Here is a 21447-nt window from a genome sequence, read left to right on the forward strand (position 1 = left end):
CCTGCAAATCCATCTCGACTTTTATTGAGGCCAGCCTGACGGGTAAAGAAACTTAGGATTTGACACCTGTACACCTAGATCTCTCTGACTTTCAATACTCTTGAGGATTCTACCATTCACTGTATATTCCCTACCTGCATTAGACCTTCCAAAATGCATTACCTCACATTTGTCCGGATTAAACTCCATCTGCCATCTCTCCGCCCAAGTCTCCAAACGATCTAAATCCTGCTGTTTCCTCTGACAGTCCTCATCGCTATCCGCAATTCCACCAACCTTTGTGTCATCTGCAAACGTATTAATCAGACCAGTTACATTTTCCTCCAAATCATTTATATATACTACGAACAGCAAAGGTCCCAGCACTGATCCCTGCGGAACACCACTAGTCACAGCCCTCCAATCAGAAAAGCATCCTTCCATTGCTACTCTCTGCCTTCTATGACCGAGCCAGTTATGTATCCAGCTTGCCAGCTCACCCCTGATCCCGTGTGACTTCACCTTTTGTTACCAGTGGCACAGTGGTTGTGGTAAACCACTGTGTTCTTATATTAAGGGTTGTACGGTAGAATCTGCACTACAGGTTCACCTGGGCCCCTGCATGCTAGCTCCGCCCAGGAGCCGGGTTATAAATAAGCGTGGCCTCCAGCTCGCAGCCATTTCGTCAGCTGCTGTAGGAGGCCCCACTTCAGATACTAATAAAGCCTCAGTTTGAATTCAACTTCGTCTCCAGCCAAAATAAAATCGTGCCTCAATTTATTAGTATCTGATTCAGAAGATGGACCTCCGGATTAAACCAGATCGACTGCAGCTGGATCCCCAGGCAAGCGATGCCAGAAAGGACTTTGAGCATTGGCTAGCTTGTTTTGAAGCGTATATCAACGCGGCGCTGACCCCTGATCCAGAGGCTCAGAAGATTCAAATCTTGTACTCCAGACTCAACTCTAAAATCTTCCCGCTGATCCAGGATGCGCCCAATTACGCTGACGCTATGACTCGACTCAAAGAGAGTTATGAGCAGAAGACGAACACGCTCTTCGCCAGACACATGCTCGCAACGTGTACTCAACTACCTGGTGAGTCAATCGAGGACTTCTGGAGGGCCCTGATCCCACTAGTCCGGGACTGTGACTGCCAGGACGTTACAGCTAAGAAGCACTCAGATCTCCTTATGGGGGACGCTTTTGTAACTGGGATTGGGTCCGATGTTATCAGGCAGCGGCTCCTAGAAGGGGCTACGCGCGACCTCGCAGAGACTAAAACACTAGCGCTTTCCATGACGGTCGCCCTGCGCAATGTACAGTCCTACGCCCCCAACCGCGCGGCCCACTCCTCCTACGCTTCATGGGCCCCACAGGCAGCCGCCCCAGCGGGAAGCTACCCACCCAGTACGCCTGCGCTATGCGCCAGCCAATGATCTCCGGGGAGCCCCGATGCTATTTTTGCGGCCAACAAAGACTTCCCCGCCAGCGGGAAGAAGGGCCACTACGCAGCGGTGTGCCAGGCCTGCTCAGCGGCAGCGGTCGCCCCGCCGCCCCCCCCGGTCACGGACAATGGGCGCCGCTATCCTCCCTCCTCCCCAGGCCATGTGCGAGCAATGGGCGGCGCCATATTCTCCCCCGCACAACACGTGCGTTTCATGGGCGCCACCATCTTGCTCCACCCCCGCAACTTGAGTTCCATGGTAGCTGCCATTTTGTGACCCCCAGGACCTCCGGGCGCCGCCATCTTATCCAGCCCGCAGCACATGGAGACCAACGGCTTTTCAGGACCCCAACGCAGCGGCCGCCTCACTACACGACTATCAACCACGACTCGCATCCATGGTAATCGACCAGTCCAGACCACACACTCTGACCAACGCATCCACCAGCGCAAACGTGACCTCCTGCCTACTGGACTCCGGGAGCACCGAGAACTTTGTACATCCAAATACGGTAAGGCGCTGCTCCCTTAAGGTACACCCTACCAATCAAAGTATCTCCCTGGCCTCCGGATCCCATCGCGTAGCGACCCGGGGGTACTGCAAGGTTACGCTCACAGTCCAAGGCGTAGAGTTCCACGGATTTCGCCTTTACGTCCTCCCTAACCTCTGCGCTGCACTTATCCTTGGCCTGGATTTTCAGTGCAACCTCCAGAGCCTGACCCTTAAATTCGGCGGACCCTTACCACCCCTCACTGTGTGCGGCCTCACGACCCTAAAGGTCGATCCTCCTTCCCTCTTTGCCAATCTAACTACAGATTGCAAACCCGTCGCCACCAGGAGCAGACGGTACAGCACCCAGGATAAGGCCTTCATCAGGTCCGAGGTCCAGCGGTTGCTTCAGGGGGGAGTCATCGAGGCCAGCAACAGCCCCTGGAGAGCTCACGTGGTCGTGGTTAAGTCTGGGGAGAAAAATCGAATGGTCGTGGACTACAGCCAGACCATCAACAGGTACACGCAGCTCTCATGCAGATCTGACATGGTTAACCAGATTGCTCAGTACCGGGTCTTCTCAACGGTGGACCTGAAATCCGCTTACCACCAGCTCCCCATCCGTAAATCGGACCGGCCATACACCGCCTTCGAGGCAGACGGCTGGCTATATCACTTCCTTAGGGTCCCCTTCGGCGTCACCAATGGGGTTTCGGTCTCCCAAAGGGAGATGGACCGAATGGTCGACCGGTACGGCTTGTGGGCCACCTTTTCGTACCTAGACAATGTGACCATCTGCGGCCATGATCAGCAGGACCACGACGCCAACCTCGCTAAATTTCTCCGCACCGCCACTCTCCTCAACCTCACGTATAACAAGGAGAAGTGTGTGTTCTGACCGCTTAGCCATCCTCGGCTACGTGGTCCAGAATGGAGTTCTGGGGCCCGATCCCGACCCCATGTGCCCCCTCATGGAGCTTCCCCTCCCCCACTGCCCCAAGGCCCTCAAACGCTGCCTGCGGTTCTTCTCGTATTACGCTCAGTGGGTCCCAAACTATGCGGACAAGGCCCGCCCACTCATACAGTCCACTCATTTCCCCGAGGCCCAACAGGCCTTCGCCCGGATCAGAGCTGATATTGCCAAAGCTGGAATGCACGCTGTAGACAAAACACTTCCTTTCCAAGTAGAAAGCGACGCATCGGACGTCGCCCTTTCCGTCACCCTCAACCAGGCAGGCAGGCCCGTGGCATTCTTTTCCCGCACCCTCCATGCCTCTGAAATTCGGCACTCATCTGTCGAAAAGGAGGCCCAGGCTATCGTTGAAGCTGTGCGACATTGGAGGCATTACCTGGCCGGCAGTAGATTCACTCTCCTCACTGACCAACGGTCGGTTGCCTTCATGTTCAACAACACACAGCGGGGCAAGATCAAAAATGACAAAATCTTGCGATGGAGAATCGAGCTCTCCACGTATAACTACGAGATTAAGTATCGCCCTGGCAAACTCAACGAGCCCCCAGACGCCCTATCCCGAGGTACATGTGCCAGCGCACAGGTAGACCGACTCCGGGCCCTGCACGACAGCCTTTGTCACCCAGGGGTCACTCGGTTGTACCACTTCATTAAGGCACAAAATTTGCCCTACTCCGCCGAGGAAGTGGACGATCACCAAGGACTGCCAAGTCTGTGCGGAGTGCAACCCGCACTTCTACTGGCCGGACCGCGCGCACCTGGTGAAGGCCTCACGCCCCTTTGAACGCCTCAGCGTGGATTTCAAAGGCCCCTTCCCTTCCTCCAACCGACACACGTATTTCCTCAGTGTGATCGATGAACACGCCCGGTTTCCCTTTGCCATCCCATGCCCCGACATGACGTCTGCCACAGAGATTAAAGCCCTTAATTCTATCTTCACTCTGTTCAGCTTCCCAGCCTACATCCACAGTGACGGGGGACCCTCAATGAGTGATGAGCTACATCAGTTCCTGCTCAGCAGGGGTATCGCCTCCAGCAGAATGACGAGCTACAACCCCCGGGGAAACGGACAGGTAGAAAGGGAGAATAGGATGGTATGGAGGGCCGTCCAGCTGGCCCTACGGTCCAGACATCTCCTGGCCTCCCGCTGGCAAGAGGTCCTCCCTGATGCACCACATTCCATTTGCTCATTACTTTGCACTGCTACTAACAGTACACCGCATGAATGTCTTTTTGCCTTCCTCAGGAAGTCCACATCCGGGGTATCACTCCCAACTTGGCTCACAGCTCCGGGAACCGTGCTTCTCCGTAAATATGTGCGGCTCCACAAGGCGGACCCGTTGGTGGAAAGGGTGCACCTGCTCCACGCAAACCCACAGTACGCCTACGTGGCGTTCCCCGATGGCCGCCAGGATACCGTCTCCCCCAGGGACCTGGCACCAGCAGGTTCCGCCCCCACAACACCCCCGGCACCCCCTCCCCCCCCCCACCCCCCTGCCGCCCCCATCACCCCCCCTAGGACTCTCCGTCCTCCCCCTGCCCACCCCCGTTGACGGAGAGTATTTCGGCACGCTCCCGGAGTCAACTTCGACCACGACAGAACCAACATCGCCGGCTCCACTTCGTCGATCCCAGAGGACAATCAAGGTGCCGGACTGGCTGAACCTCTGACCGACCCGCTGGATGACCAGAGACATTTTTTTTTCACTGTACTTTGATCGTGCCTCAGTGGTTAGCATTGCTACCTCTCGCCGTCGAGGTTCCAGGTTCGATCCCGGCTCTGGGTCACTGTCGTGTGGAGTTTGCACATTCGCCCTGTGTTTGCGTGGGTTTCGCCCCCACAACCCAAAGATGTGCAGGGTAGGTGGATTAGCCACGCTAAATTGCCCCTAAATTGGAAAAAATTAATTGGGTACTCTAAATGTTTGTTAAAAGGAAATTCCCGACATAGACTCACACCGACTCATTTTGGGAGGGGGAACTTAACTGTGTACAGGACCCATGGAGAGACAGATCAAACACATCATAATTGCCCTTCCCCCAGCTATAACTCTTGCCCAGGGATAAGTATACACTGCAGAGCAAGAGTTATAGCTGGGGGAAGGGCAATTATGATGCCATTAGACGTGACTTGGGGGGGATAAGGTGGAGAAGTAGGCTGCAAGTGTTGGGCACACTGGATAATGGAGCTTGTTCAAGGATCAGCTACTGCGTGTTCTTGATAAGTATGTACCGGTCAGGCAGGGAGGAAGGCGTCGAGCGAGGGAACCGTGGTTTACCAAAGAAGTGGAATCTCTTGTTAAGAGGATGAATGAGGCCTTTGTGAAGATGAGGTGTGAAGTTTCAGTTGGGGCGATGGATAGTTACAAGGTAGCGAGGAAGGATCTAAAGAGAGAGCTAAGACGAGCAAGGAGGGGACATGAGAAGTATTTGGCAGGTAGGATCAAGGAAAACCCAAAAGCTTTCTATAGGTATGTCAGGAATAAGCGAATGACTAGGGAAAGAGTAGGACCAGTCAAGGACAGGGATGGGAAGTTGTGTGTGGAGTCTGAAGAGAAAGGCGAGATACTAAATGAATATTTTTCATCAGTATTCACTCAGGAAAAAGATAATGTTGTGGAGGAGAATGCTGAGACCCAGGCTAATAGAATAGATGGCATTGAGGTACGGAGGGAAGAGGTGTTGGCAATTCTGGACAGGCTGAAAATAGATAAGTCCCCGGGGCCCGATGGGATTTATCCTAGGATTCTCTGGGAGGCCAGGGAAGAGATTGCTGGACCTTTGGCTTTGATTTTCATGTCATCATTGGCTACAGGAATAGTGCCAGAGGACTGGAGGATAGCAAATGTGGTCCCTTTGTTCAAAAAGGGGAGCAGAGACAACCCCAGCAACTATAGACCGGTGAGCCTCACGTCTGTAGTGGGTAAAGTCTTGGAGGGGATTATAAGAGACAAGATTTATAATCATCTAGATAGGAATAATATGATCAGGGATAGTCAGCATGGCTTTGTGAAGGGTAGGTCATGCCTCACAAACCTTATCGAGTTCTTTGAAAAGGTGACTGAACAGGTGGACGAGGGTAGAGCAGTTGATGTGGTGTATATGGATTTCAGCAAAGCGTTTGATAAGGTTCCCTATGGTAGGCTATTGCAGAAAATACGGAGGCTGGGGATTGAGGGTGATTTAGAGATGTGGATCAGAAATTAGCTAGCTGAAAGAAGACAGAGGGTGGTGGTTGATGGGAAATGTTCAGAATGGAGTTCAGTTACAAGTGGAGTACCACAAGGATCTGTTCTGGGGCCGTTGCTGTTTGTCATTTTTATCAATGACCTAGAGGAAGGCGCAGAAGGGTGGGTGAGTAAATTTGCAGACGATACTAAAGTCGGTGGTGTTGTCGATAGTGTGGAAGGATGTAGCAGGTTACAGAGGGATATAGATAAGCTGCAGAGCTGGGCTGAGAGGTGGCAAATGGAGTTTAATGTAGAGAAGTGTAAGGTGATTCACTTTGGAAGGAATAACAGGAATGCGGAATATTTGGCTAATGGAAAAGTTCTTGAAAGTGTGGATGAGCAGAGGGATCTAGGTGTCCATGTACATAGATCCCTGAAAGTTGCCGCCCAGGTTGATAGGGTTGTGAAGAAGGCCTATGGAGTGTTGGCCTTTATTGGTAGAGGGATTGAGTTCCGGAGCCAGGAGGTCATGTTGCAGCTGTACAGAACTCTGGTACGGCCGCATTTGGAGTATTGCGTACAGTTCTGGTCACCGCATTATAGGAAGGACGTGGAGGCTTTGGAGCGGGTGCAGAGGAGATTTACCAGGATGTTGCCTGGTATGGAGGGAAAATCTTATGAGGAAAGGCTGATGGACTTGAGGTTGTTTTCGTTGGAGAGAAGAAGGTTAAGAGGAGACTTAATAGAGGCATACAAAATGATCAGGGGGTTGGATAGGGTGGACAGTGAGAGTCTTCTCCCGCGGATGGAAATGGCTGGCACGAGGGGACATAGCTTTAAACTGAGGGGTAATAGATATAGGACAGAGGTCAGAGGTAGGTTCTTTACGCAAAGAGTAGTGAGGCCGTGGAATGCCCTACCTGCTACAGTAGTGAACTCTCCAACATTGAGGGCATTTAAAAGTTTATTAGATAAACATATGGATGATAATGGCATAGTGTAGGTTAGATGGCTTTTGTTTCGGTGCAACATTGTGGGCTGAAGGGCCTGTTCTGCGCTGTATTACATAGAATTTACAGTGCAGAAGGAGGCCATTCGGCCCATCGAGTCTGCACCGGCTCTTGGAAAGAGCACCCTACCCAAGTCCACACCTCCACCCCATCCCCATAACCCAGAAACCCCACCCAGCACTAAGGGCAATTTTGGACACTAAGGGCAATTTAGCATAGCCAATCCACCTAACCTGCACATCTTTGGACTGTGGGAGGAAACCGGAGCACCCGGAGGAAACCCACGCAGACACGGGGAGAACGTGCAAACTCCGCACAGACAGTGACCCAGCGGGGAATCGAACCTGGGACCCTGGAGCTGTGAAGCAATTGTGCTAACCACCATGCTACCGTGCTGCCCTATTGTTCTATGTTCTATGTTCTAAGTCGGAAAAAAAGTCAAACATGGCAAAGGAATTGAATGTTTTCATGGAACAAATGGGGGCGGTGGACCCATGGAGGTTCACACAGCCAGAGGAGAAGGAGTTCCCACTCTTCTCCCAGGTGCACAGGGTATATACTAGAATTGCCTTCTTTGTAGCGGGAAAAGGAGCAATTCCAGGTGTGGTAGGAGCCGAGTACTCCACAATAGTAATCACTGACCACGCTCCACACTACACGGAGTCTGGACACGGCCCTCCTGGCCGATAAGACATTCTGTGAATGGATATCACAGGCCATAGAGCAGCATGTTACCAACAACCAGAATGGGGAGGTCTCCAACAGGGGGCAGTGTGTGCTTACCCTGCTCAAACAGGGGCAGTGTGTGCTTACCCTGCTCAAACAGGGGCAGTGTGTGCTTACCCTGCTCCAACAGGGGGCAGTGTGTGCTTACCCTGCTCAAACAGGGGCAGTGTGTGCTTACCCTGCTCCAACAGGGGCAGTGTGTGCTTACCCTGCTCCAACAGGGGCAGTGTGTGCTTGCCCTGCTCAAACAGGGGCAGTGTGTGCTTACCCTGCTCAAACAGGGGCAGTGTGTGCTTACCCTGCTCCAACAGGGGGCAGTGTGTGCTTACCCTGCTCAAACAGGGGCAGTGTGTGCTTACCCTGCTCCAACAGGGGCAGTGTATGCTTACCCTGCTCCAACAGGGGCAGTGTGTGCTTACCCTGCTCCAACAGGGGCAGTGTGTGCTTACCCTGCTCCAACAGGGGGCAGTGTGTGCTTACCCTGCTCCAACAGGGGCAGTGTGTGCTTACCCTGCTCCAACAGGGGGCAGTGTGTGCTTACCCTGCTCCAACAGGGGCAGTGTGTGCTTACCCTGCTCCAACAGGGGCAGTGTGTGCTTACCCTGCTCCAACAGGGGCAGTGTGTGCTTACCCTGCTCCAACAGGGGGCAGTGTGTGCTTACCCTGCTCCAACAGGGGCAGTGTGTGCTTACCCTGCTCCAACAGGGGCAGTGTGTGCTTACCCTGCTCCAACAGGGGCAGTGTGTGCTTACCCTGCTCCAACAGGGGCAGTGTGTGCTTACCCTGCTCCAACAGGGGCAGTGTGTGCTTACCCTGCTCCAACAGGGGGCAGTGTGTACTTACCCTGCTCCAACAGGGGGCAGTGTGTGCTTACCCTGCTCAGCAGGGGCCAGTGTGTGCTTACCTTGCTCCAACAGGGGGCAGTGTGTGCTTACCCTGCTCAGCAGGGGCCAGTGTGTGCTTACCCTGCTCCAACAGGGGGCAGTGTGTACTTACCCTGCTCCAACAGGGGGTAGTGTGTGCTTACCCTGCTCAGCAGGGGCCAGTGTGTGCTTACCCTGCTCCAACAGGGGGCAGTGTGTACTTACCCTGCTCCAACAGGGGCCAGTGTGTGCTTACCCTGCTCCAGCAGGGGACAGTGTGCGCTTACCCTGCTCCAACAAGGGTAGTGTGTGCTGGCTCAACTGCAGCAGGGGGCAGGATTTTATTTCTCCATTCCAGAATGGATAGAGCTTTGCTGCTCCAAAATCAGCCAATGTGATACTATCTTTAACTTTTTCAGTTAACCACTGGTGGTGGCTTCTCCCTTGGAATTTTTCTTTTCCGAGTATTCTAAAATATCCCTTTGAGTATTTGAGCATCACCTTTCCCTCAGCCTCATTTGCTGGTACACTCGCTAGCTCTGCTTTCATGTCCTCATAATTGCCCTTGTTTATGTTTAAGATACGAGTCTTAGACCTACTTTACTCTCTCTCAATCTAAATGTAAAATATTAGGATCATTTCTATCTCTGGGTCTCTTCGCTATGAGGTCAGTAATAATCCACGTCTAGCACAGCTGCCTCACGGCGCCGAGGACCTGGGTTCGATCCCGGCCCCGGGTCACTGGCCCTGTGGAGTTTGCACCTTCTCCCAGTGTCTGCGTGGGTCTCACACCCACAGCCCACAGATGTAGTGTAATAATAATAATCTTTGTCAGAAGTAGGCTCACATTAACACAGCAATGAAGTTACTGTGAAAGGCCCCTCGTTGCCACATTCCAGCGCCTGTTCGGGTACACAGAGGGATAATTCAGAATGTCCAAATTACCCAACAGCACGTCTTTCGGGACTTGTGGGAGGAAACCGGAGCACCCGGAGGAAACCCACGCAGACACGGGGAGAACGTGTAGACTCCGCACAGACAGTGACCCAAGCCGGGAATCGAACCCGGGACCCTGAGGCTGTGAAGCAACAGTGCTAACCACTGTGCTACCGTGCTGCATTAAATTGCCCCTTAATTGGAAATTAATTAATATATTAATTAATTGTAAATTAATCAATTAATTAAGGGCAGCATGGTAGCAGAGTGGGTAGCACTGCTGCCTCACAGCACCAGGGACCGGGGTTTGATTCCGGCCTTGGGTCACTGTCTGTGTGGAGTTTGCACATCTTCCTCGTGTCTGTTTGGGTTTCCTCCCACAGTCCAAAGATGTGCAGGTTAGGTTGTTTGGCTATGCTAAATTGTCCATAGGTGGGGTTACTGGGTGTCAGGGTAGGGTGGGGATGACTTTTCAGAGGGTTGATGCAGGCTCAGTGGACCGAATGGCTTCCTTCTGCACTGTAGGAATTAATTTATATGTAGATTAAAATTCCCCTTCCTTTCTGACAAGCTCTCTTTACTTCTTCTTTCATACCCTACATGTCCTACCATGCGATTACTGTTTGAGGGGGGGGGGGTCATTAACCATTCTCACAAGTGACTCCTTTTCTAGTGGGTTCACACGGTGCAGGTGAAATGTGATATTATTGCATCAGATTCAGGAACTTGGTTTTAATTTTTTGGAACGGATGACAGGGGAAGGACCAACTTTCACATGGCAGTGGGGTGATATTTCCCCCCAAAAAGTGGCATTTTTACGCTACTGGTTTAAAAACAACCCGTTAGATAGGAGGGCAGAGGTGCAGTGTGAATTATCCATCAGGGATCTTACATGCTCGGGTCACATCTGTAGCATCCAGAGAAAACTGTAAGGGATCATGTTGCACTTTAGAAAAATAAATTGGTTCTTTTTATATACAAAGAAACACGAGTGATGCGAGTGGAAAACTTATTTTTACTTTTGTTACTGCTTAGTGATGTGTGCTTCCTCCACTCCAGCAGAGGTCAGCCTATGCTTGCACTGCTCCAACAGGGTGTGCTTACTCCACTCCAGTAGGGGGCAGAGTATGCTTACTCCTCTCCAGCAATGGGCTTACTCCACTCCAGTAGGGGGCAGTGTGTGCTTACTCCACTCCAGAAGGGGGGCAGTGTGCTTACCCCACTCCAGTAGGGGGCAGTGTGTGCTTACTCCACTCCAGAAGGGGGTCAGCGTGTGAGTGTGTGCATACTCCACTCCAACAATGGGCAGTGTGCTTACTCCACTCCAGCAATGGGCAGTGTGCTTACTCCACTCCAGTAGGGGGCAGTGTGTGCATACTCCACTCCAGCAATGGGCAGTGTGCTTACTCCAGTACGGGGCAGTGTGTGCTTACTCCACTCCAGTAGGGGGCAGTGTGTGCTTACTCCACTCCAGTAGAGGGCAGAGTGTGCTTACTCCACTCCAGAAGGGGGGCAGAGTGTGCTTATTCCACTCCAGCAATGGGCAGAGTGTGCTTACTCCACTCCAGTAGGGGGCAGTGTGCGTTTACTCCACTCCAGTAGGGGGCAGTGTGTGCATACTCCACTCCAGCAATGGGCAGTGTGCTTACTCAACTCCAGTACGGGGCAGTGTGTGCTTACTCCACTCCAGAAGGGGGCAGTGTGTGCTTACCCCACTCCAGTAGGGGGCAGTGTGTGCTTACTCCACTCCAGAAGGGGGGGCAGAGTGTGCTTACTCCACTCCAGTAGGGGACAGAGTGTGCTTACTCCACTCCAGAAGGGGGGGCAGAGTGAGCTTACTCAACTCCAGTAGGGGGCAGTGTGTGCTTACTCCACTCCAGTAGGGGGCAGTGTGTGCTTACTCCACTCCAGAAGGGGGGGCAGAGTGAGCTTACTCCACTCCAGTCGGGGGCAGTGTGTGCTTACTCCACTCCAGTAGGGGGCAGTGTGTGCTTACTCCACTCCAGAAGGGGGGGCAGAGTGAGCTTACTCCACTCCAGTAGGTGGCAGTGTGTGCTTACTCCACTCCAGAAGGGGGGCAGAGTGTGCTTACTCCTCTCCAGAAGGGGGGCAGTGTGTGCTTACTCCACTCCAGAAGGGGGTCAGCGTGTGAGTGTGTGCATACTCCACTCCAGCAATGGGCAGTGTGCTTACTCCACTCCAGCAATGGGCAGTGTGCTTACTCCACTCCAGTAGGGAGCAGTGTGTGCATACTCCACTCCAGCAATGGGCAGTGTGCTTACTCCAGTACGGGGCAGTGTGTGCTTACTCCACTCCAGTAGGGGGCAGTGTGTGCTTACTCCACTCCAGTAGAGGGCAGAGTGTGCTTACTCCACTCCAGAAGGGGGGGGCAGAGTGTGCTTATTCCACTCCAGCAATGGGCAGAGTGTGCTTACTCCACTCCAGTAGGGGGCAGTGTGCGTTTACTCCACTCCAGTAGGGGGCAGTGTGTGCATACTCCACTCCAGCAATGGGCAGTGTGCTTACTCAACTCCAGTACGGGGCAGTGTGTGCTTACTCCACTCCAGTAGGGGGCAGTGTGTGCTTACCCCACTCCAGTAGGGGGCAGTGTGTGCTTACTCCACTCCAGAAGTGGGGGGGGCAGAGTGTGCTTACTCCACTCCAGTAGGGGACAGAGTGTGCTTACTCCACTCCAGAAGGGGGGGCAGAGTGAGCTTACTCAACTCCAGTAGGGGGCAGTTTGTGCTTACTCCACTCCAGTAGGGGGCAGTGTGTGCTTACTCCACTCCAGAAGGGGGGGGGCAGAGTGAGCTTACTCCACTCCAGTAGGGGGCAGTGTGTGCTTACTCCAGTCCAGAAGGGGGGCAGAGTGTGCTTACTCCACTCCAGAAGGGGGGCAGAGTGTGCTTACTCCACTCCAGAAGGGGGCAGAGTGTGCTTACTCCAAGACAGGTCAGGGATCCTCTTGTGCTCTTTTAAAATCGCCCAGCTCCTCCCGTGCTCTTTTCAAGATGGTTATCACCATCATTCTCACTCATCTGCAGTTAAACTAATTTAACCCTTTCTCTCCTGCCCACATTTTCTCTTCACTGAATGTCAGTCTGCACTTTTGTTTAAACATCTGAAACGGCTGTACAGCATCGCTAGTCTCGCACTTCGTGAGGAACCGAACTGGTGGCTTATCACTGCAGCGTTCCATTTGGTTTTCACTATTTCTGCAAAAAGTTTTATTTCTTTTGGGTTGATTTTTCGATCCAATTCAGCAGTTGGTTTAAAATGTTGGGCTTTTACTCACAGACAACCCCACGGCCACCATGTCGTGTCTTCTCATTCCCACAAGTTTGAAATAATCACACTTTGGACTCAAAATTCTGGAGCTTCATCAGGAGCATTTCTTGCAGCTCGACGCGTGACTGACGCATCGACACAGCACAATTGCAAAGTGACAGTGAACAGGCCACCACACGATGAACATTCCCATAACAATTATTTCCTACAATAATAAAACACCACTTCTCCCAGAGACCCTGACATGAGGCAGGGCTGGGCCTATCCCTCTGCTGTGCCAATGTCCCAGACAATTTGTCCCCCCCTCCTCGGAGCTTCCACGCCACTGCCCCCTCCGCAGAGCCGCACACCCTGGGCACTGCCCCACAACAGGGCAAAGCTCTCTCGTTACTGCACTGGATTCAATCTGGATTCTGACATTCCAGAACTGACAGCAACATGAATCCAGGCACCTCGGGCACCAAAGCTGGAAGCAGCGTGTTTCCACTGAATAATCTATACTGACAAACACACAGAGATAGGAAGGGGAACTTTATTATCAATCAGATGATCATTACAATAGGATCTCCACCTGAGGTCTCTCCAACCAATGAGGAGATGGAGGTTTCGTCCAGTACCGTTTCTAACAACAATAACAAAACGTAAACTCAAAACGGGGGAGTGTATCGCGGCAGTGTTGTGATCACCTGCCTTAGAGAGAGAGAGAGAGATAGAGAGAGAGGTAGAGAGAGGCTACAATGTGGAGACATTCAGAAATGTGCGTGTAAACAATGTCTGGGCTTCACAAAGACACAGAGCGAAAGAGAGAGGGATTGGATCACAGCCAATCTCCATCCCTCTCCTGTACCATGGACAGACAGAACCTCCTTGTACCCTGTCAAACCAAGTGTGGGGTTCAGTTTTGATGGCCTTGTACAGAAGGCCCAGTCCAGGTGTGAACTGACAGTCAGGAAGGGACTTGCCTGTAAAGTGCCGGCTGCTCTCAGTCCATCCGGACTAGCTGAAGCTGGAGTGAGTGAGGCTGATTGTAGCTCGGGAGTGTCAGTCAGGCAGCTCTCCTGGGGGAAGCCCATACCCAGACAGAATTTGGTTTGTGTCAGATGAAAGTGGAGTCGAGCTGGCTGCTTTCGTGATGGTTGCGTGATCGAGCAGTAAAGAGCTGTTTGATGAGAGCGGACTTCTCCTGCTCCAGCTGAGTAATACGGTCACTCTTCACACTCACCTCCTGCAACAAGACAAATGATTAGACCACAGCCAGAGCGTGCTGCCCCCCGGCTAGACGCAGCCAGGGCTCCCCGGCTAGACGCAGCCAGGGCTCCCCGGCTAGACGCAGCCAGGGCTCCCCGGCTAGACGCAGCCAGGGCTCCCCGGCTAGACGCAGCCAGGGCTCCCCGGCTAGACGCAGCCAGGGCTCCCCGGCTAGACGCAGCCAGGGCTCCCCGGCTAGACGCAGCCAGGGCTCCCCGGCTAGACGCAGCCAGGGCTCCCCGGCTAGACGCAGCCAGGGCTCCCCGGCTAGACGCAGCCAGGGCTCCCCGGCTAGACGCAGCCACGGCTCGCCGGCTAGACGCAGCCAGGGCTCCCCGGCTAGACGCAGCCAGGGCTCCCCGGCTAGACGCAGCCAGGGCTCCCCGGCTAGACGCAGCCAGGGCTCCCCGGCTAGACGCAGCCAGGGCTCCCCGGCTAGACGCAGCCAGAGCTCCCCGGCTAGACGCAGCCAGGGCTCCCCGGCTAGACGCAGCCAGGGCTCCCCGGCTAGACGCAGCCAGGGCTCCCCGGCTAGACGCAGCCAGGGCTCCCCGGCTAGACGCAGCCAGAGCGTGCCGCCCCCCCGGCTAGACGCAGCCAGGGCGCCCCAGCTAGACGCAGCCAGGGCTCCCCGGCTAGACGCAGCCAGAGCTCCCCGGCTAGACGCAGCCAGAGCGTGCCGCCCCCCACGGCTAGATGCAGCCAGAGCTCCCCGGCTAGACGCAGCCAGAGCGTGCCGCCCCCCGGCTAGACGCAGCCAGGGCGCCCCGGCTAGACGCAGCCAGGGCTCCCCGGCTAGACGCAGCCAGGGCTCCCCGGCTAGACGCAGCCAGAGCGTGCCGCCCCCCCGGCTAGACGCAGCCAGGGCGCCCCAGCTAGACGCAGCCAGGGCTCCCCGGCTAGACGCAGCCAGAGCTCCCCGGCTAGACGCAGCCAGAGCGTGCCGCCCCCCACGGCTAGATGCAGCCAGAGCTCCCCGGCTAGACGCAGCCAGAGCGTGCCGCCCCCCGGCTAGACGCAGCCAGGGCGCCCCGGCTAGACGCAGCCAGGGCTCCCCGGCTAGACGCAGCCAGAGCTCCCCGGCTAGACGCAGCCAGAGCTCCCCGGCTAGACGCAGCCAGAGCGTGCCGCCCCCCCGGCTAGACGCAGCCAGGGCTCCCCGGCTAGACGCAGACAGAGCGTGCCGCCCCCCGGCTAGACGCAGCCAGGGCTCCCCGGCTAGACGCAGCCAGGGCTCCCCGGCTAGACGCAGCCAGGGCTCCCCGGCTAGACGCAGCCAGAGCTCCCCGGCTAGACGCAGCCAGGGCTCCCCGGCTAGACGCAGCCAGGGCTCCCCGGCTAGACGCAGCCAGGGCTCCCCGGCTAGACGCAGCCAGGGCTCCCCGGCTAGACGCAGCCAGAGCGTGCCGCCCCCCCGGCTAGACGCAGCCAGGGCGCCCCAGCTAGACGCAGCCAGGGCTCCCCGGCTAGACGCAGCCAGAGCTCCCCGGCTAGACGCAGCCAGAGCGTGCCGCCCCCCACGGCTAGATGCAGCCAGAGCTCCCCGGCTAGACGCAGCCAGAGCGTGCCGCCCCCCGGCTAGACGCAGCCAGGGCGCCCCGGCTAGACGCAGCCAGGGCTCCCCGGCTAGACGCAGCCAGAGCTCCCCGGCTAGACGCAGCCAGAGCTCCCCGGCTAGACGCAGCCAGAGCGTGCCGCCCCCCCGGCTAGACGCAGCCAGGGCTCCCCGGCTAGACGCAGACAGAGCGTGCCGCCCCCCGGCTAGACGCAGCCAGGGCTCCCCGGCTAGACGCAGCCAGGGCTCCCCGGCTAGACGCAGCCAGGGCTCCCCGGCTAGACGCAGCCAGGGCTCCCCGGCTAGACGCAGCCAGGGCTCCCCGGCTAGACGCAGCCAGGGCTCCCCGGCTAGACGCAGCCAGGGCTCCCCGGCTAGACGCAGCCAGAGTTCCCCGGCTAGACGCAGCCAGAGCTCCCCGGCTAGACGCAGCCAATGCGTGCCGCCCCCCGGCTAGACGCAGCCAGGGCTCCCCGGCTAGACGCAGCCAGGGCTCCCCGGCTAGACGCAGCCAGGGCTCCCCGGCTAGACGCAGCCAGAGCTCCCCGGCTAGACGCAGCCAATGCGTGCCGCCCCCCGGCTAGACGCAGCCAGGGCTCCCCGGCTAGACGCAGCCAGGGCTCCCCGGCTAGACGCAGCCAGGGCTCCCCGGCTAGACGCAGCCAGGGCTCCCCGGCTAGACGCAGCCAGGGCTCCCCGGCTAGACGCAGCCAGGGCTCCCCGGCTAGACGCAGCCAGGGCTCCCCGGCTAGACGCAGCCAGGGCTCCCCGGCTAGACGCAGCCAGGGCTCCCCGGCTAGACGCAGCCAGGGCTCCCCGGCTAGACGCAGCCAGGGCTCCCCGGCTAGACGCAGCCAGGGCTCCCCGGCTAGACGCAGCCAGGGCTCCCCGGCTAGACGCAGCCAGGGCTCCCCGGCTAGACGCAGCCAGGGCTCCCCGGCTAGACGCAGCCAGGGCTCCCCGGCTAGACGCAGCCAGGGCGCCCCGGCTAGACGCAGCCAGGGCGCCCCGGCTAGACGCAGCCAGGGCCCCCCGGCTAGACGCAGCCAGGGCGCCCCGGCTAGACGCAGCCACGGCGCCCCGGCTAGACGCAGCCACGGCGCCCCGGCTAGACGCAGCCACGGCGCCCCGGCTAGACGCAGCCACGGCGCCCCGGCTAGACGCAGCCACGGCGCCCCGGCTAGACGCAGCCAGGGCTCCCCGGCTAGACGCAGCCAGGGCTCCCCGGCTAGACGCAGCCAGGGCGCCCCGGCTAGACGCAGCCAGGGCTCCCCGGCTAGACGCAGCCAGGGCTCCCCGGCTAGACGCAGCCAGGGCTCCCCGGCTAGACGCAGCCAGAGCGTGCCGCCCCCCGGCTAGACGCAGCCAGAGCTCCCCGGCTAGACGCAGCCAGAGCTCCCCGGCTAGACGCAGCCAGAGCGTGCCGCCCCCCGGCTAGACGCAGCCAGAGCGTGCCGCCCCCCGGCTAGACGCAGCCAGGGCTCCCCGGCTAGACGCAGCCAGGGCTCCCCGGCTAGACGCAGCCAGGGCTCCCCAGCTAGACGCAGCCAGGGCTCCCCGGCTAGACGCAGCCAGGGCTCCCCGGCTAGACGCAGCCAGAGCGTGCCGCCCCCCGGCTAGATGCAGCCAGGGCGCCCCGGCTAGACGCAGCCAAGGCGCCCCGGCTAGACGCAGCCAGGGCTCCCCGGCTAGACGCAGCCAGGGCTCCCCGGCTAGACGCAGCCAGGGCTCCCCGGCTAGACGCAGCCAGGGCTCCCCGGCTAGACGCAGCCAGAGCTCCCCGGCTAGACGCAGCCAGAGCTCCCCGGCTAGACGCAGCCAGAGCGTGCCGCCCCCCCGGCTAGACGCAGCCAGGGCTCCCCGGCTAGACGCAGACAGAGCGTGCCGCCCCCCGGCTAGACGCAGCCAGGGCTCCCCGGCTAGACGCAGCCAGGGCTCCCCGGCTAGACGCAGCCAGGGCTCCCCGGCTAGACGCAGCCAGGGCTCCCCGGCTAGACGCAGCCAGGGCTCCCCGGCTAGACGCAGCCAGGGCTCCCCGGCTAGACGCAGCCAGGGCTCCCCGGCTAGACGCAGCCAGGGCTCCCCGGCTAGACGCAGCCAGAGTTCCCCGGCTAGACGCAGCCAGAGCTCCCCGGCTAGACGCAGCCAATGCGTGCCGCCCCCCGGCTAGACGCAGCCAGGGCTCCCCGGCTAGACGCAGCCAGGGCTCCCCGGCTAGACGCAGCCAGGGCTCCCCGGCTAGACGCAGCCAGGGCTCCCCGGCTAGACGCAGCCAGAGTTCCCCGGCTAGACGCAGCCAGAGCTCCCCGGCTAGACGCAGCCAATGCGTGCCGCCCCCCGGCTAGACGCAGCCAGGGCTCCCCGGCTAGACGCAGCCAGGGCTCCCCGGCTAGACGCAGCCAGGGCTCCCCGGCTAGACGCAGCCAGGGCTCCCCGGCTAGACGCAGCCAGGGCTCCCCGGCTAGACGCAGCCAGGGCTCCCCGGCTAGACGCAGCCAGGGCTCCCCGGCTAGACGCAGCCAGGGCTCCCCGGCTAGACGCAGCCAGGGCTCCCCGGCTAGACGCAGCCAGGGCTCCCCGGCTAGACGCAGCCAGGGCTCCCCGGCTAGACGCAGCCAGGGCTCCCCGGCTAGACGCAGCCAGGGCTCCCCGGCTAGACGCAGCCAGGGCGCCCCGGCTAGACGCAGCCAGGGCGCCCCGGCTAGACGCAGCCAGGGCCCCCCGGCTAGACGCAGCCAGGGCGCCCCGGCTAGACGCAGCCACGGCGCCCCGGCTAGACGCAGCCACGGCGCCCCGGCTAGACGCAGCCACGGCGCCCCGGCTAGACGCAGCCACGGCGCCCCGGCTAGACGCAGCCACGGCGCCCCGGCTAGACGCAGCCAGGGCTCCCCGGCTAGACGCAGCCAGGGCTCCCCGGCTAGACGCAGCCAGGGCGCCCCGGCTAGACGCAGCCAGGGCTCCCCGGCTAGACGCAGCCAGGGCTCCCCGGCTAGACGCAGCCAGGGCTCCCCGGCTAGACGCAGCCAGAGCGTGCCGCCCCCCGGCTAGACGCAGCCAGAGCTCCCCGGCTAGACGCAGCCAGAGCTCCCCGGCTAGACGCAGCCAGAGCGTGCCGCCCCCCGGCTAGACGCAGCCAGAGCGTGCCGCCCCCCGGCTAGACGCAGCCAGGGCTCCCCGGCTAGACGCAGCCAGGGCTCCCCGGCTAGACGCAGCCAGGGCTCCCCGGCTAGACGCAGCCAGGGCTCCCCGGCTAGACGCAGCCAGGGCTCCCCGGCTAGACGCAGCCAGAGCGTGCCGCCCCCCGGCTAGATGCAGCCAGGGCGCCCCGGCTAGACGCAGCCAAGGCGCCCCGGCTAGACGCAGCCAGGGCTCCCCGGCTAGACGCAGCCAGGGCTCCCCGGCTAGACGCAGCCAGGGCTCCCCGGCTAGACGCAGCCAGGGCTCCCCGGCTAGACGCAGCCCCGGCTAGACGCAGCCACGGCTCCCCGGCTAGACGCAGCCAGAGCTCCCCGGCTAGACGCAGCCAGAGCGTGCCGCCCCCCGGCTAGACGCAGCCAGGGCCCCCCGGCTAGACGCAGCCAGGGCCCCCCGGCTAGACGCAGCCAGGGCCCCCCGGCTAGACGCATTCAGGGCCCCCCGGCTAGACGCAGCCAGGGCCCCCCGGCTAGACGCAGCCAGGGCCCCCCGGCTAGACGCAGCCAGGGCCCCCCGGCTAGACGCAGCCAGGGCCCCCCGGCTAGACGCAGCCAGGGCCACCCGGCTCGACGCAGCCAGGGCCCCCCGGCTCGACGCAGCCAGGGCCCCCCGGCTAGACGCAGCCAGGGCGCCCCGGCTAGACGCAGCCAGGCGCCCCGGCTAGACGCAGCCACTGAGCCCCGGCTAGACGCAGCCACTGAGCCCCGGCTAGACGCAGCCACAGCGCTCCGGCTCCCCACCATCACCTCCCTCCACCTATCACATCAACCATCTCCTCTGTCTCTATAAACGCCACAGTCAATTATTCCAATTCTCCAAAAACTCGCCTGACATCTCCATAATCATACACCATAAACTTCAGCTGAACCAGAAGAGGGAAACTGGGAAATGAGGCGCCTTATATCCAAAAGGTCAATTCTGGGGCAGTTACTGGAATTTGTTATTAAGGACAGAGCGACGGAACTATATAATTTGATCAGAGAGAGCGAGTGGATTTGTAACTCATGTCCAGTGAACCATTCAAATTTTTTTGAGGAGGTAAATGTTATGGTAAATAAAGGAATGTCTTTTCAATGTTATTTATGTGGACTTCCAGAAGACATTCTACAAATTTCCATTTAGGAGACTGAAGTCAAAAATGAGAATGGATAGAATTGGAGGCAGCCTGTTGGTTTGGATCAGAAATTGATTCCTAGGTAGGGGGCAGCACGGTGGCGCAGCGGGTTAGCACTGCTGCCTCATGGCGCTGATGTCCCAGGTTCGATCCCGGTTCTGGGTCACTGTCCGTGTGGAGTTTGCACATTCTCCCCATGTTTGTGTGGGTTTTGCCCCCACAGCCCAAAGATGTGCAGGCTCGGTGGATTGAACACACTAAATTGCCCCTTAATTGGAAATGAGTTGGGTACTCTAAATTTATAAAAATGGAATTGGTTCCCATATGGAGACAGAGTGTAGGGTTAATGAGGATGTTTTCATGTAGGCAAGATGGGAATAGTGGTGTTCCCGAGGTATCAGGAGCTGTAGGGTTTCACTGTATTTATAAATGATTTGTATGTCGGACTGGAGCGTTGTCCGTCGACACAGAGAGTCGTCTGTCGACACAGAGAGTTGTCTGTCGATACAGAGAGTTGTCTGTCGATACAGAGAGTTGTCTGTCGATACAGAGAGTTGTCTGTCGATACAGAGAGTTGTCTGTCGATACAGAGAGTTGTCTGTCGATACAGAGAGTTGTCTGTCGATACAGAGAGTTGTCTGTCGATACAGAGAGTTGTCTGTCGATACAGAGAGTTGTCTGTCGATACAGAGAGTTGTCTGTCGATACAGAGAGTTGTCTGTCGAAACAGAGAGTTGTCTGTCGAAACAGAGAGTTGTCTGTCGATACAGAGAGTTGTCTGTCGATACAGAGAGTTGTCTGTCGATACAGAGAGTTGTCTGTCGATACAGAGAGTTGTCTGTCGATACAGAGAGTTGTCTGTCGATACAGAGAGTGGTCTGGCGATACAGAGAGTTGTCTGGCGATACAGAGAGTTGTCTGGCGATACAGAGAGTTGTCTGGCGATACAGAGAGTTGTCTGGCGATACAGAGAGTTGTCTGGCGATACAGAGAGTTGTCTGGCGATACAGAGAGTTGTCTGGCGATACAGAGAGTTGTCTGGCGATACAGAGAGTTGTCTGGCGATACAGAGAGTTGTCTGTCGATACAGAGAGTTGTATATTGACGTTTGTTGACAGCGCTAAGTTAGGAGTCAGTAATTGGTGTGGACGAGAACAGCAGGTTACAAAGGGACTGGGTCTAACTGTGGGAGCCGGGGTTTATTGGGTCAAAGTGTGAGCTCATTCATTTTGAACAATAAGAGATGGAGCAGGGAATTGTTCTGAGTGGGGAGAAGCTGGACTGTGGATGAGCAATGATTTACAGGCCTAAGTAAAGAAAAAAAAACAACAACAATTGAGCAGGTACAAAATTAATAATTGGAGAAGCTCAGGGAATGTTAGCTTTGATCTCAACAGGCTGCGATACACAGGGTGTAAGTTATGTCCCAGTTGTATAGAGCTCTGGTTTAAACC

At 57.7% G+C, this 21447-nt stretch overlaps 1 protein-coding gene across 2 annotated transcripts in view; it reads right to left on the minus strand.

Annotated features, from left to right (window-relative positions):
• Positions 1–13395: 13395 nt before the first annotated feature.
• sapcd2 (suppressor APC domain containing 2) overlaps positions 13396–21447 on the minus strand; it is a 48735-nt gene continuing 40683 nt past the window's right edge. For both annotated transcript variants that reach the window (XM_072488089.1, XM_072488088.1), the window contains one exon: positions 13396–14106. In XM_072488089.1, coding sequence (XP_072344190.1) covers positions 13978–14106 — 129 coding nt within the window. In that variant the 3' untranslated portion in view covers positions 13396–13977. The remainder of the gene's footprint in view (positions 14107–21447) is intronic.

This window comes from Scyliorhinus torazame, chromosome 22 (assembly GCF_047496885.1).
Source record: "Scyliorhinus torazame isolate Kashiwa2021f chromosome 22, sScyTor2.1, whole genome shotgun sequence".
NCBI classification, from domain to species: domain Eukaryota; kingdom Metazoa; phylum Chordata; class Chondrichthyes; order Carcharhiniformes; family Scyliorhinidae; genus Scyliorhinus; species Scyliorhinus torazame.